The sequence below is a fragment of the Pelecanus crispus genome, chromosome 2, assembly GCF_030463565.1.
Source record: "Pelecanus crispus isolate bPelCri1 chromosome 2, bPelCri1.pri, whole genome shotgun sequence".
NCBI classification, from domain to species: domain Eukaryota; kingdom Metazoa; phylum Chordata; class Aves; order Pelecaniformes; family Pelecanidae; genus Pelecanus; species Pelecanus crispus.
In genome coordinates this window covers 106683323-106698737 of record NC_134644.1, presented here as the reverse complement: position 1 = coordinate 106698737, position 15415 = coordinate 106683323, and the positions used below count along the sequence as shown (strand labels likewise).

Sequence of the window (15415 nt, the reverse complement as noted above, 5' to 3'; positions counted from 1 at the left end):
CAGAAAACTATTAAATCCAGCATTTATTCACACTTCAACCCGAACAAACAAACAAACAAACAAAAGATTTAAACCTACTGTAAATCTATAAGGATGCAAAGAATACATATCTGCAGGTAGCAATGATTTAATATTTTATTGAACTGGTGGTGCTTTATGTGCTGTTTTTAGTAAATCAATGAAAAAAAAAAATTGTACCTCATGTGTGTTTATTTACCCTATAATCAAATTGCACGGTAGCAGTTTCATTCAGTCCCCTTAGTCAGGAAACTGACTTCATAATTAAGTTTTCTGCAATAAACTATTTTACACCAAAGTAAATACATACACAAAGTATAATGTGAAAGTGGATTGAGGATGTTAATATATGCCAAATGCAGTGCCATATAAAGACAGTTCTAAAGGAGACTGCTTAGGTATTGTAAGTGATGTCTGTTAGCATATCCAGCACTAATACAGCTCTGTTGTTTTGGGTATAAATATCTTTATAGGGCATTGCAGTGCACCGTGCAAACATATTCCACAAGAAAAATGTATGTGCTGACAGCAAAAAAGGCTGTAACAAATGGGTCAGTAAAAAGCCCCCTGGCCATTAGAAGCTTCATGCTTCAAGCATGACCTCTACACATCCATCTTCTTTTCAGAAATCTGATTACATTTTCCCACCTCCAAGTCTTTAGAAAGAAACATGCCTAGCAAGTATCAGTGTATATTGAACTTTACTCAAAACAGCATTGCCAAATTTGCCCTCAAATATTTCAAACCTGTTGATCCCAGACCAGTAATGATGCAGAGTTGTCCGTTACTTAAGAAGTTTTGGCACAGTTAGAGTAGGAACTGTAATTTCTTTAAAAATTGGCACATAGTTTGGATTCGGTTGGCTTGGACCTTGATCCAAAGTCTCAATGATAGTCTGCTTCATATCTCTGCTGGCATCGCCTCTCACTGTCAGCAAAGCTGCAATATGGTCATCCCTGCCAAAGGGAAATGGTAAAACCAGCGCTAGTGGGAAACTTTGCACAAGTAAGATTTTGTCAGAAACATCACTTAGTTTCAGCATGTGCTTTAATTCTTAATCAGATCTCTAGTCACTCAGAATTAGCTTTTCCAGCTCAATATAAAGCACCATTTTGGCTGCTCTTTGGACTCTAAAACATTATCCTCCCAAAACACAAAATGGAAGTATTTTCATTATTCCTTTGCTGTACCACTGAGTACTTATTTACGTATCTACCTCCTAGTCCAGCTCACATTTTATATTAGCATTATTTTTCAAAAGAAAGTGGCTACATCCTAAAATATGAAAAATATGAACACATTGGTTTAAAATCTGCCCAAGACTACAAAGAAACTATGATGTTATCTATCTATCTATAACTTTGAGGGCAAAGAGAATTACCTGATATCTGGGTATTTACTGACTAAAGTTGAAACTTCCAGATAGAGCAGTGAAGGATCAGTTAGCTTGATAACCTCTGCAATGGCTTCAATGATGTCACAGAGTCCTTCAGTATCCTCTCCAGAGCCCTGCAAGATGAGAAGTAAAAAAAAAAAAAAAAAAAATCCCCAAAACAAAAGCAATCCCCCCCAATATCTATAAACCACCCTTTCATTAGTATTTTGTCTGACAATGGTCTTGAATTCCCCAAAGAAATTAATTTTCAGACATTAAGAAAACAAAATGTTTGTGAATTGTCACCATAAGCCTCTTTCCCTGTTCTTCTTCATCCAGAGACCTGTCCTCAGAATACCAATAAAGAAAGTCAGGTCTTACAAATATGTTGTATTTATGTACATGGTGATATATTCTAGTCTTTAGCTTTTGCTAATTTGCCAGCATAAACATTAGGAATAACTGATGTGAAAGCCAGATCTCTTCTGAAACATTACTTAAAAACTGGCCCTGCATTAGCTTCCTTCTAGTCATCTGGCCACCAAGGCAGCTTTCAACAACTGATCAACTGAACTGTAATAGCTATTTAATCTCTGGACTATTTTAGTGCTCTTAGTTCCAGGTCATCTTATCCTGGCAATCTGGTATTGTTCATTTCATTTATTCCATAACCTCTTCCATCGATGCCTTAATCTTACACAGATTTTACACAGAATCCCACATAATGAAGGACTCTGATGTTGCCCCATCTTCCACAGTGAACAGAGATGAACATTATCTGCCCCTCCTTCCCCCCAGTTTTTCAAGGCTTTATCTTTCTCTGCATTCTTTTTGCATTTTGTCATCTGTTGACCCTAGGAGCTTTCCAGCAGATTCTTGCTTCTTATGCAGTTAAAAAAACATTTAGTATTCATTTTAGGCCTATCTTGTACATTGTTTCTCAAATACCTTTTTTTTGTCCTGTCTTCTCTATTTCTACTGTGCTTTAAATGGGGTCAACATACTTGCCTTGTTTATTCTAAATTAATACACTGCATGCTACTTAGGTAGCAAGTAACCATCTGTTCGATGCAGTATGACCCTTTCTTCTAGCCAGGAAAAGCAAAGCCCAATTTTTTTTTTTTTTTTTTTAACCAAACTGCTTTTTTCTTTCGCTTACTACTACAAATTCAGGGTACCTATCTCTGTTAGGCCATTCAAATATTCAGCTGCAGAGAGTTGTATAAACACAAAGCAGTAGAAACTGGTGCTCAGGAACTTCAGCAGCAGACCTGTGCGTGTTCAGAAATTCTGTCTGTGCCCTCAGCTGGCATCCTTGATATTCACAAGTCATCCAATATTTTGGAGACATGGAAATCTACCTCTAGCCACTTTCCCCAAGCAGTAAACAGTTGCAGTTTATTCTAAATTACCAGATTAACAGCTTTGCCCAAAGCAAATACATACAGCTGCAAGCTTCTTAAACAGAAATCTGAACTGTTCTGCTTCTTTGATCATTCTTTCTGCACCCTCTTTTCTCTCTTCTGCGTTCTTGAAAGATATACGTTTTAACATGATTGCTCTGATGTATTCCACAACTACTCTCCGATGGGCCTCAACAGTCATTGTCTGAAACAAAAATAAAAGGTGGTGGATTACGCCAGTGATACCTGCAAAAGTAGCCATTATTTTTAATCTTCGGACAGTTATTAGGCTTTGAAATGTGTATTTGCACTTAACCACCATTACACAGTTTTTGTGAGTACTACACATTTTGAGTGGCTTTAGATTTTCACAATGCTAACAGAAATGGAAATCTGTCCTTCCCTAATGAAAAGGATGTGCCAATTACAAGAAACAACAAAACCAAGATATCTCTAATAACATGTCTGAATTATTTCTAAGAAGCACCAAAAAGATAGAAGAACAAATATGAAATAATTTGGATGATCTTTAGAACAGACCTGTGCTTGGTCTTGCAGCCTTGCTCTTTATATCCAGACAAGGAATGACTGGCCGCCACAGAGACTTCTGCTGGAAAACTCTAGTACACTGCATAAAGCATTTCAAATCTGTGCTCTGGGCCAAGCCTGGTAAAGAAGCCTGGAGAGCCAGCAGCAATCACTTTCTTAGATCTTGCTTGACTGATTTGCTGTTCTGCACTTGTCTTTTTTATAGGAAATAGCTACTGGTGACTAAGTGAAGCATCTGGTATTGGTGCAAGAGTAATGCTGATGTTTGAAAATAAAGAACTGTCCTGGTTTCAGCTGAGACAGAGTTAATTTTCTTCCTAGTAGCTGGCATAGTGCTGTTTTGGATTTAGTATGAGAATAATGTTAACACACTGATGTTTTTAGTTGTTGCTAAGTAGTCTTTACACTAGTCAAGGACTTTTTAGCCTCCCATGCTCTGCCAGGTTGTTGTGGTTTAACCCCAGCCAGCAACTAAGCACCACACTGCCGCCTGCTCACCTATCTTGGCTGTGCCCCCTCCCAGTTTCTTGTGCACCTGGCAGAGAGAGCATGGGAAGCTGCAAAGTCCTTGACTAGCATAAGCAGTACTTAGCAACAACTCAAACATCAGCGTGTTATCAACATTGTTCTCATACTAAATCCAAAACACAGCACCATGCGTGCTACTAGGAAGAAAATTAACTCTATCCCAGCTGAAACCAGGACACAGGTGCACAAGAAACTGGGAGGGGGCACAGCCAGAATAGTTGATCCAAACTGACCAAAGGACTATTCCACACCATATGATGTCATGCTCAGTATATAAACTGGGGCGGGGGGGGAGGGGTTGGCCAAGGGCAGCAAGTGCTGCTCAGGGACTGGCTGGGCATCGGTCAGCAGGTGGTGAGCAATTGCATTGTGCATCATGTGTTTTGTATATTCTTTTATCAGTAGTATTATTTTTCTCTTCCTCTGCTGTCCTATTAAACTGCCTTTATCTCAACCCATGGATTTTACTCTTCCTGCCCCCCAATTCTCTCCCCCATCCCACTGGGGGGGGAGGTGAGTGAGCGGCTGTGTGGTGCTTAGTTGCTGACTGGGATTAAACCACAACAAGAACAAAACAAAAAAAACCCAAAACCTTCACATGTTTTTTCAACTCTAATGTAAAGAGAGTCCTTAAATCCCACAAGTCCTCATGTAGTTTTCTTTCCCCTAAGCATGGTGGCAAAGTTACTTATGATTAAGAAAAGGCTGCATAACAGGCAGTCACAAACTTTTTATCACATATTATTAGTATATATCAAGCTTTAGTTTCAATCAACATGTTCTTCAGTCAAAATTTTGGAGAAAGGTTTCAGGAAAAAGAGAAGAGGAAAAAAAAGAACACAGATCGCGAAGTACTGGAAGTCACAACCCTCATCCAGGACACAGAAAATATGATTTCAAGTCCTGCTCTCAAGACTGTGCAGAAATACCAGAGTTTACTGTTTGTTCAGAGATGGCTTCTCTTGCATTGGTGAAATTGATGCAAATTACACAGAAGAAAATTAACTGCACAGAACAGACTGTGGGAGACTGACATGTATGTCCCATCCCACTGAAAAGTAAGTGAAGAAGAACAGCTCTACTACCACTGAGAAAAAGAACACTCGAGAAGAGCCAACAGCACAATGAAACGGCATTCACTTTACACGTGAGGAAAACGGCAAAGCAGAATGACTAAGATCCACATCCCCCCTGTTCCAGAAGTGTCCTTGCCCATTGGGCTATAGTCTTTTTGCAGGTGCTCTGTTTGTGTGGCTTTTAAAAATTGGATTTTCAAACCAGGGTAAATCAACAGTATTTTAAAACCAGGAAAAAAGTCCACCCCAAACCAGGGAAACAAAAGTGTGTCCCATCCAGTGCTAGAACATAGTGTCTTGTGTGGGAGATTTTTTTGGTGCTGGGACACAATGGAATAGCAGGTATGATGAATGCCAAAAAATGTGTTTGTTATCTTCTTCCCCATAAGGTGGCAATAAACACTACATGATGAAACACATGTGATTGCAGAGATTGGTATTAACACTTAAAGAAACTCATGCCAAGCACTATTATGCTGCTGTAACAGCACTTCAAACATGAATTATGCATTTGTTAAACCTTATGGCACCAATTTAACTATGCCTTATTGTACATATTAAAACTAGGAATCACAAAATGTGCATTTATAAAATATGTAATTACAGGCCAGCAAAACTAGTTTCAGAAGAGCTAATTTTATCTGACTACAAACTTCTGAGGAGATGTAGAAAAGTACAAGCTGGTAAGAATACTATCTAGCAACATGCCAATACATTTTCTGGACTAAATCCTGCAACTCTGATCTGTCTTTGACAATATTATGTGGCTGTGAACAAAAAAGATGAGAGAGAAATTCTAGATTCGGACTTTTGCAATAGGATTATGAACACTTTTTCATTTCCAGTGATGAATCAATTCCAATTTCTGTATTTCAATTCTGAATTCCATTCAGTGTTCAGAAATTCCAAACCAACACGATAGTCAGAGTACATTAGCAAAGTATCTTAGAATATTTTGCACCTACCTTTTTATAAGGCTTTTTTATTTTTGCAAAGTCATTGAAATAATCCTCTACAGTGACACAGATAGTCCCCACTGCATTAGACCCCATCAACCACTTCTTTGTCATCAGCTCATTGAGATGTGGCTGAGAAGGTAACAAACAATTGATCAGAAGAAATTTTTGACACTTCTGTCATATCAATGCAGTTACAAAAAATAGAAGACAATTTTAAGTGTCATACATTTCTAAACTACACTCTTTCAAAAGGAATAAGCACTTAGTGTAGGAAAACGATGTGATCAGTTGTCAGAATGACAGCTGCCACAGAGTGCTACCCAGCGCCACTGGGTGTGTATGTAAACCAACTGCACTAACCTGAGCATTTGTTTCATATGAGTTCTCTAAAATCCTTTGTTGTGTTCTCTATTTAAATGTCTATGCTAAATAAAAAAAATTAAGGTCCAAGGACAAAACTGGCATAAGAGCTGACGATTCCAGTTTTAAATATGACACACTTTTAAACTGTTGTGATAATGCAACTTCATGCTTTGACTTCTTGAACTGCTACTGGCTACTCAGTTGTTCCTCTTTCATGGATTCACAAACTTCCTGTGCCTATACCAAACTTGGTGGCCTATACACTTTATACCTTTCCCAGAACTCCACAATACATAATTCCAGTATTGTCTACATCTACATACCCATCTTGCTTTGTTCTCCTCAGAGGAAAAATTCTTTACATATTAGAGCACGATATTTTGTAAGTGATAACAGTGACATGAAGCTTGAGGTTAATGAATTTCAAATAATGGTCATTAGAGTAGATGGAGTGTCTTCTCATAATCAGTGAGCATAGTTAATGAGAAACAAAGGTCTTGCTTAAGAGCTCCAAGTTTAAAATAAACACTGCTCCCACATCTTCCTTAATGTGAGTCATTCAAGGTATTTACATTAGTTCAAAATATTATTATAAATCTAACAAGTCCCAGAGCATCTTTCTTCGCCCACCGCCGTTTCTCTACTTTCCCAGCCTCCCTCCCCATACTCCCAATTTCTTTTTAGTAATAAAATATTTTTTTTTCCTGAGGGATTCTATACAAGAAGCTAGAATTTTTAAACATGGAAATTTACCAGTCAGAAAGGGCCCACCTTTAGAGTCAATTAACTGTCTTAATTACAGGTGTACTGCACCTGTATGAAGATATCTTAGTATCAACAGTAGCTTCCCAAATAATTCTTAAACTCAACTACCTAAGTATAAGACTAAGTACAATCTGCTAGAAAATATTCACTATATACAAAGCACCTGCCTGAAGTCATCCTGTGAAATATAATTAAGCAACCTTTCAGTCTCCTACACGCAAACTATACCAGTGAAGAACAATACTGATGTTTACTGGCATTTTGCAATCAAAAGGCTTCATAACTATTTCATTCCTGAATTATTTTTCCTTATAAAATAAAACTTCTGTTTTTTTGAGGAAAAAAGTTCTAACCTCTAAATCCATGAAGACTTCATCTAGCAGGCTAGAGCATCCTTCTTTGGCAATGGTGTCTAACGTTGCATCCATGCTTGTATGACTGATTGACAACGTGTCTTCCATTTCAATTTTCAAGTATTTTCTTTTCAGACTGATTATAGATTCTCTGTGACAAATAACAATGCTTTTCATCATCCACTGATGCACAGTTGCATTGCTACTGAATTTTTTGAGTGCATACACAGAAAGAGACATACTAGACAGTCTTATTTTTGCAAGGGGAAATAATGCCTGCTGCTTGCTTTGGAAGCCTTAATTTGCTCTCCAGCATGATTTCAGAGTGATCGACCTAGACTACTTGTATGTTGGTAACAAAGTACTGCTAATTTTTAGACTTGAGAATGGCAGCAGATATAGATCAACATGGGGTTGGATTGCTGAACACTGAAACATGAGCAATAAGGATTTCTTTCTTCTGTTTTGATATTCTTACTAGAGCAAGCTCTACTTTTACTTTTCTCCAGTTCAGTTCACCTTGATCACATTGCTTGAAGGTGAACTGTGAGAGATCAAATGTAAGAGAAGATGGCAGACCCCAGACAAACTTAACTGAAATTACTTTTTCAAATTCTGAAAGTTGAAGATAAATTTTTCTTTGGCAATTAAATTCTTGGAATAGCAAGTGGATTTTCACTGGTCAGGGGCACTGGCTTGCCAAAGGCAAGAGCAATCACAATATCTGCCTCTTAAAGCAGTAATATATTCAAACCTGTTGTCTTTGTTTAGTCAGCTAAACTATCTTAACTGAAACCCTCTTTGTATACAAAAGAAGAGAACGTCCTGGGAACATGAAGTATCGGTATTTCATTTGTAATACTACTTTTTCTCACAACACTGCAAGAACACGCAGACTTACTTAAAGGTTTGACAGTTGTTGATGACTGCAATCATGTATTGAACATAGCATTGAGGATACTGACGATTTTTAAGATGTTCTTCTTTATACAACTGTGCTTCATCTTTGTACCTGTAACATATAAAAGGAATGGCATTAAACAGACAGAATCTGTAGTAAATTAAGTACACCTGTAGGACCAAACACTCCATAAGGGCCTGTCAGGTATTTAAAAGTATTTTATAAAAGGCTTGTTGCTCATGTGATATTTAGTCTCTCTGCTCTGGGCAGAATCCAGTCGAGGAGCTGTTTTCCGTCTTCCTTGTGAGAGAGAGATAAGAGTTTGAGATATAAAAGGAAGTGGAACTGACTCCAAAAATCAAAGCCATTTGCAGAGAGGAACTGAAAGTGCCACTCACTAGCACAGAACTTCTGCAGTGAAACTGGGGAAAGAGGGAAGAAAGCAAGAACAGGAAAGGGAAGAAAAGCTTGGTTGGCATAGATGTGACTGGAGAAAGACAAAGCAATAAACAAACATCCATAGGAAAAACAAGTATTGAAATTGTAGGAACAAAGAGAGGCTAAGGTAGGATCATAGAATCATAGAATCGTTTAGGTTGGAAAAGACCTTTAAGATCATCCAGTCCAACCATTAACCTACACTACCAAGTCCACACTAAACCAATCAAGGGTAGACTAGACTAAACCATGTCCCCAAGTGCCACATCTACCCGTTTTTTGAACACTTCCAGGGATGGTGACTCCACCACCTCTCTGGGCAGCCTGTTCCAATGCTTGACAACAAGGATAAAGCGTTTATATTTTAAAAAGTACGTTACCTGGTTAGAAATGAATTCATTTGTTGAAGACATAGAAGAAGTACCTTTGTTTTCAAATCTTCATTTATCTGAGCAGCCACCTGAAGATTCTGCTCAAACATCTAAGTTAAAAATAGTTTAGTTATAGAGAGAGGCCTTTATCAGTGGTAAACCAAAGACAGAACACCTATCTTGTTAAGAGACTTTCACTAGCACCAGCTCTACATAAGCATTTTGGGTTTGGTTTGTTCCCCCCCTCAAACAAGCCCAGACAATTGCTGCTAACTAAAAATCACTATTTCCATAAGTGTAATTCATAAATTATTGGCAACCACTGATGTATGCTGCAGTTTTCTCCTGATACTGAAAACAGTTGCAATCTTTCTTCAGCAAAAAAGAACTTAATATTTCTAATTCAGTAGAAATTTGGCTTTACAGTGGACCAAAGTTCTTGGGTCAGCTCCTGCAGCTAGTAATGAATAACCTTATAACTTGAATTCCTTTGCTATCCCCATGTATGAAAGTAGTAAGTTCACATTAGTGAAGTAGAAGTGACCCCTAAACTTTAGAAACACAACTAGCCACAAGATCTAGGTGACCTACAGGGAATTGTGTTTGAGAGGAGGGGTACTGGAAAGGAAGGGTACAAAGCCAGGTGGAAACATGAGCTGCTTTTACGCTGAGATGATTTTGAAAGTTTCAGTTACATGAATCTCAACACTGCAGCCTTTGACAGCAAAACACTAGAGCCAATCAGCCATCAGTTTCTTTGACATCACATACTTTCTGAAAAGGCTTAGAAATCAACCTTGGCACTAACACAAATGTGAAAGAATGTAGCAAAAATCCTGGTATAAAACAAGAAAAGTGGGAAACAAATGCAGGAAGAAGAGACCACCTATCTTTCATTGAAGGTACCTAACACAATATTTGTGAAGAAAAATTAGAAAATGAGCATATTAAGCTGACATTTTTCTGGTTGATAAAGATTACTTTAAAAACTTCCCATTTCTACTACCAGCAACAAGGTGGTGCAGGTTGGGGTTTGGTGGGGTTTTTTTGTTTGTTTGTGGGGTTTTTTTGTTGGTTTTGTGTTTTTTGTTTTGTTTTTTTAAGATCTTAGAAATAGCCTTACCTTTTCTGTTTTGAGGCTATTTAATAATTTGGACAGGCATTAATGTTAGCTGAAGTAGTGTTTAAACAGCAACATTTTTGATCTTCAACAGAACTTTGTATAATGTTTGTATAATGAATAATTTATAGGAACAAATACATGCCTAACTACCTCAGCACCATACAATACAAACAATATTCTAATAACTTACAACCATCTCATCTGGTAGGCTTATGCTACAAATTTACATGAAGAGACCTAAGTCAAAGCAGTTAACTATATACAAATATCAACTAGATAGGCTGGGAAAAATACATTTCTAATCTACACATAAAAAGAACTAAGTCTCTAAGTGTTAAAGAGAAAAAGGCAAATAAAAACCTCAACAGAAACAACCCCTCCAACTAACAACTCCACAGGAAAAAAAAGTATACTTCAATTGACATAGAAACAGTGGCATTCCAAACAGTTTGGCTATCCTCCTCTGCCCCTCCACTCCCCCAAACCCATGTACTGCTTCTGTAGACTTTTTAGAATAACCAAATTCTCTTATACCTGAAAAACAATAGCTGGGAGCGTAGTCTGATAGTACCCATCTTGATCTGCTTCTGGTTCAGTTTCTTTTATCCAGTCTTTTTTATCTGTCTCCAGTGCTTTGCGTAGCCAGCCAATTATGTTAGACTACATTAAACAAAGCAACCAAGAAAAATAAAAGATTTTTTAATTTAAGACAACAAAAAACCCCCCTACAATATTTGGAATAGCAGCCATTTCCATAATGAAGAGTGGCATAGTAACAGGTAATGTTGACCATTCTTGTCATTCCTACAGGATATAGGTAACAGACAAATTAAAATCTGCATTGACAAAGACAAAGGTTAGTACTGGTAAACTAGTGATGTACTTTGACTCAAGCTTAGGCACATTTTGGAAGGGCAGCATTCCAAACACAAAGAGCAAGTCAGCTTGTCAGAATCAACGTTTACTAACTTTGGAAGCATTTATTAACTCTCAGGCTTTATGTTTCAAACTGAATTTCTCAACAACTGGAAAAATCAGGGTAATACTTAATGTAGGAAAATTAACACTATCTGCTTGTAGTTCCTTTTACCTATATTTTAGGAAACTGATGCTTGTTACCATTAGGGACAAACCCCCAGGATTATATTAAATGAGTTGTGTTTCTTGGAACTTAAATGCTGCAGAAAATAGTGATGGAGACACAATAGTTGTCCCTCCTCCCATCCAACAAACACATTATACAGCAGACAGACATCAAGGACAATTGTTTTTATAACTAGATTAAGCCAGTTTTCTAATCACTTGCATGACACAGACAACGATGGACTGTGTCCATCGATGCAAGAGTAGGTCGTAAAGACCAGCATGTTTGCTAAATATGTAATCGGATTCTTTGATTTCTGTCTATCTAAAATAATTATCCCTATGTTTTCAAAGGGTTGAAGGTTTCTGCCTCTTTTCTACTTTGTTCACATTTAGTTAAACCCCTAGTAATTTAAAGGTTCATATTTCTTTCCAACGTATAACAGGCATATTAGTCTGCCCTACCACGCAAAATTAAAACATGACCAGTAGGCATGTACAGAAAGGGCAAAAAGGTCTAAAATGGATACATTTATTTAGTTTTAAATGTTTAAATTTTTTCATGTATTAAATCAGTATCTTTTGATCAAAACTCCTATCAGTACATAGGATAAAGGAAGAAACGGAAAGCTCTACAATCCTCCTGCACAAGAAAGGCTGTTGACCAAACACAGACCTGTAGTTTTCTTCTCTTTTTGACTACATTGAGTAGTCTGTCAAGTGCTGTATCTGCTAAGTACGTATAGTACCGTGTTCAATTACATGAAACAAGGTACTATCTTTTTTTCCTCATAAGCATGGAACTGCTCTGATGAGATATGATTTGCAAAGAAGAATTAGTCTTTTAAGCCAGCAGCCCAGGGGACATCAACATTTTTTACCGTAAGATCATCATTTACAAGAACTTTTTTTCAAGCTGAGGTACTTGGGGGGAAAAAAAAAAATCTATTAAAAATCTGTTAAAATCTATTAGCATTTTATTTCTCATGAAAATGAGACATTTTTATTGACTTAAACATCAGTATTTAAGTTGATAGTCACATTTAGGAAATACTTTCATTTACCCAAACAGAACTAGTTATGTTTTGTTTATAAACAGCTTTAAACACAACATCAAAAGAAATAAAGTAGAAGTGTAAGTGGGGATGTGTAGAAAATTAGATCAGGCTGAATCCTGTGAAACAAATAGGCAGTTTCAGCATTTTCTAACTTAAAAAGAGGAAACAGCCAAAAATCAAAAGCACCAAAAGAAAACCACTCTGCATTTAACAGAATAGCAGCTTTGCTTTATTTTATTTATAGAATATAAATACAACAATGTAGAATATTTTTCAGTAAGTAGGGAAAAAAAATTTCTGAAAAACCAATATAGGTATATTTTTTCATCTTAAGAGGGGACAAAATGAATTCAAAGGCATTTCCTGAGCCAAGCCAAAAGTAGCTTGAGAAAACAAACCAATGTTTTTTTTGTCCTAAAGATAAGTGCAGAAAAATAAACTTGCATAAAAGTCCTAGTAAAGCTAATGCAAAGCAGAGCTTCTACTGGCAACTTCCTTGAGATATAACAAGATCGGTTCATATTATCGTGTTGAGTATCAAGTCCAAGTAGTTGCTGTTGCTGAACATATTTTAGTAGCTGACACATCCAAAGAAGCAAAAAATTTCCCTCCTCTGCTTGCCAGAGCTCCTAAGCTTAGGAGGAGTAGGAATTCAGTTCAACAATGTAAGAACAGCAAGTCCAAAGTTCCAACTATCCCAATATCCAGCCTCAGAGGCAATCAACAGTGGATCTTTAGAAAGAAATACATTTAAACACCTGACGATCACATACTGATTCCTTTGCCATGTAGTTGACCAATTTCCAGTGACTCAGGATAACCAAGAAGCAATGCCTTTATATTTAAGATGCACTTGAAATGGCATCCACAGAAGGAAATTATACTCACACAGTTGACAGGCATGAAAGGAAAAAGACTGTTAAAAGAATCAAACTGGCAAACATGAACATCCTGATTACCTTGAAAAGATCACATCTGTATCAAATGTTGACATAGTTACTACAGGGACCAAGCTGCATTCAGCAGCTTGTAAGTATAGTAATAACCTAACATAATAGCACAGTATAACATACTATGAATTTAGACATATGAACACTGGAATTCCTTTCTTTCTAATAAAATATGATTAATACAGTCTGTAAAGCATAATTCTTCCTTGAAATGTCATGATTTACACCTATAAAATAATCTGATTATAACTTTATAAACAAACCTACACATAGTATATGAAAATTTATGAAAGTAATGATATTGAGTTCACGTTTGTCACATTAGTTTCCTCTGATGGAGGAACAGCACTGAGGCACTAAAGCAGCTATAAACTCATCCAAACGTGTCTTTGCATTATTATTACTCACCGTAAGTGTTGACATATACTTGCTGAGAAGCTGGTCTACCACATTTTGTGAAATAAGAGCATTCAGAGAATTTACATCCACTTCAGGAGACAGTTCTGAATTTCCCATCATCTCTGTACTGAGTTTAAAAAAAAAGAGAAAAAAGACATTGCAGATTAGTAAAGAAAAATGAGATAAAAAGTTAAACACTATGCAGCTTTTTTTTGCATGAGCACTGTAAGGGGCAATTTTCCAATATCTATATATTTCAAAGAGTTTTTAATAGTAACTGCAACAATAAATGCATTTACAAGGAATGTAAAGAGAACTATATAAAAGAAAGAACAGATTGTAAAAGCTATAGCCCAGCTTATATTAAAAAAAAGTTACAGACATTTTAAATATTCAGCCCTTTCACGTGTTTCTAACTTTTATGTACATGAATTAGCGATTGCTTAAGACTGAATAAAAGGCAACTGGTTCAACCTGGGGATCTTAATAGGGGACATTTTTATATGTCTTAAATTTCAGAGGTGATGATAGACAATTTACACGTTCCAAATATCAGAATGGGAAAGATCAGTGAAAAGTACTAAATACTGTCCTCAATGTTTCTCAAAAGAGCTTCTGTTCTGCTACTTGTATCACATCCATACCAAAGCTAAAATATATTAAAAGAAAATGTACCAATGCTTCCTGTAGTGGTAAAGAATACACCTAATAAAGGAGGAGGAGGTGGCATCCTGCATGCCAAATCAAAAGGGCACTTCATTGGTACCGTATTATAACAGCACCATTAGCTATACAACATAGCAAGAACTCTTAATATTTCATGCTCAAAAAAATCAATAGCTCAAAACCACACTCTTCAGAGACTGCTTTATTAACAGTTGGTGGAAATATATTCAATTGTAACATAAATTGTTTCACATTCCATTTCTAGTGTGCTTTTCAGAAGGAAGCCACAGATTCTATATTTGCAGTGGCAACTACAAAAAACGGCAAATAAAAAAAATCCTAAACAAGTGTTTAGTTTGTCTATTTCTGCAAATTAAAATTGTTCTCTGAGTACATGCAGTGAGTCAGCGTAATGGTGCTTCCACATCATGAGAAAAAAGCTCAAAAAACCCCACCCCATACTATGGCTAATTACTTAAAAAAACCAAAATTCTTGTCTTTGGAAACTATAAAAGCTACTGTAACTGAATATTTTACATGTGTAGAGTCTTTGTGAGCCTGTAGGAAAAGAGACTGAAGATATTTTAAGTGGCTCAAGCTATTAAGAAAACTGAATTCCATTCTCTTGCTGTTTACATAAAGAATACATGTAATAGCAGGACCTACTCTAGGCTTATTGAGGGGAAATGGGAGAAGCTGTTTATGGCACTGTGCCATATTCAAAAATATTTCTAGCCTCATTACACCATCATTATCTCTACTTCACAAGGCCACAGAGACATTAAATCTTTCTCAAAGCTTATCAACTGAAACCACAAAACAAAGACCACAGGGTTCTACCTCTAGCCCCCGAAGACAAAATTCTTCCTATACCCAAGTTCTTTCCCGATTGCCACAACCCTCTGGGGGAAAGGAAGTGATAGACAACCCTCTTAGAACTGTCAGGAGGCTTCTAACTGTAGGGAAGAGTTCTTTCCCTTAACAAAAAGTATATAATCAAGTTGAAATTTCAACCAGAATTGTATTATCTGGAAACT

At 36.7% G+C, this 15415-nt stretch overlaps 1 protein-coding gene across 1 annotated transcript in view; it reads right to left on the bottom strand.

Moving 5' to 3' along the window:
- Positions 1-15415, bottom strand: part of EXOC3 (exocyst complex component 3) — a 28145-nt gene continuing 12730 nt past the window's right edge. The window contains exons 5-13 of the mRNA XM_075705246.1: positions 13722-13839; positions 10757-10882; positions 9109-9209; positions 8291-8401; positions 7390-7540; positions 5915-6037; positions 2840-3001; positions 1400-1527; positions 1-974 (exon numbers count right to left, since the gene is read on the bottom strand). Of these exons, the coding sequence (XP_075561361.1) occupies positions 803-974; positions 1400-1527; positions 2840-3001; positions 5915-6037; positions 7390-7540; positions 8291-8401; positions 9109-9209; positions 10757-10882; positions 13722-13839 (1192 nt within the window). The 3' untranslated portion in view covers positions 1-802. The remainder of the gene's footprint in view (positions 975-1399; positions 1528-2839; positions 3002-5914; positions 6038-7389; positions 7541-8290; positions 8402-9108; positions 9210-10756; positions 10883-13721; positions 13840-15415) is intronic.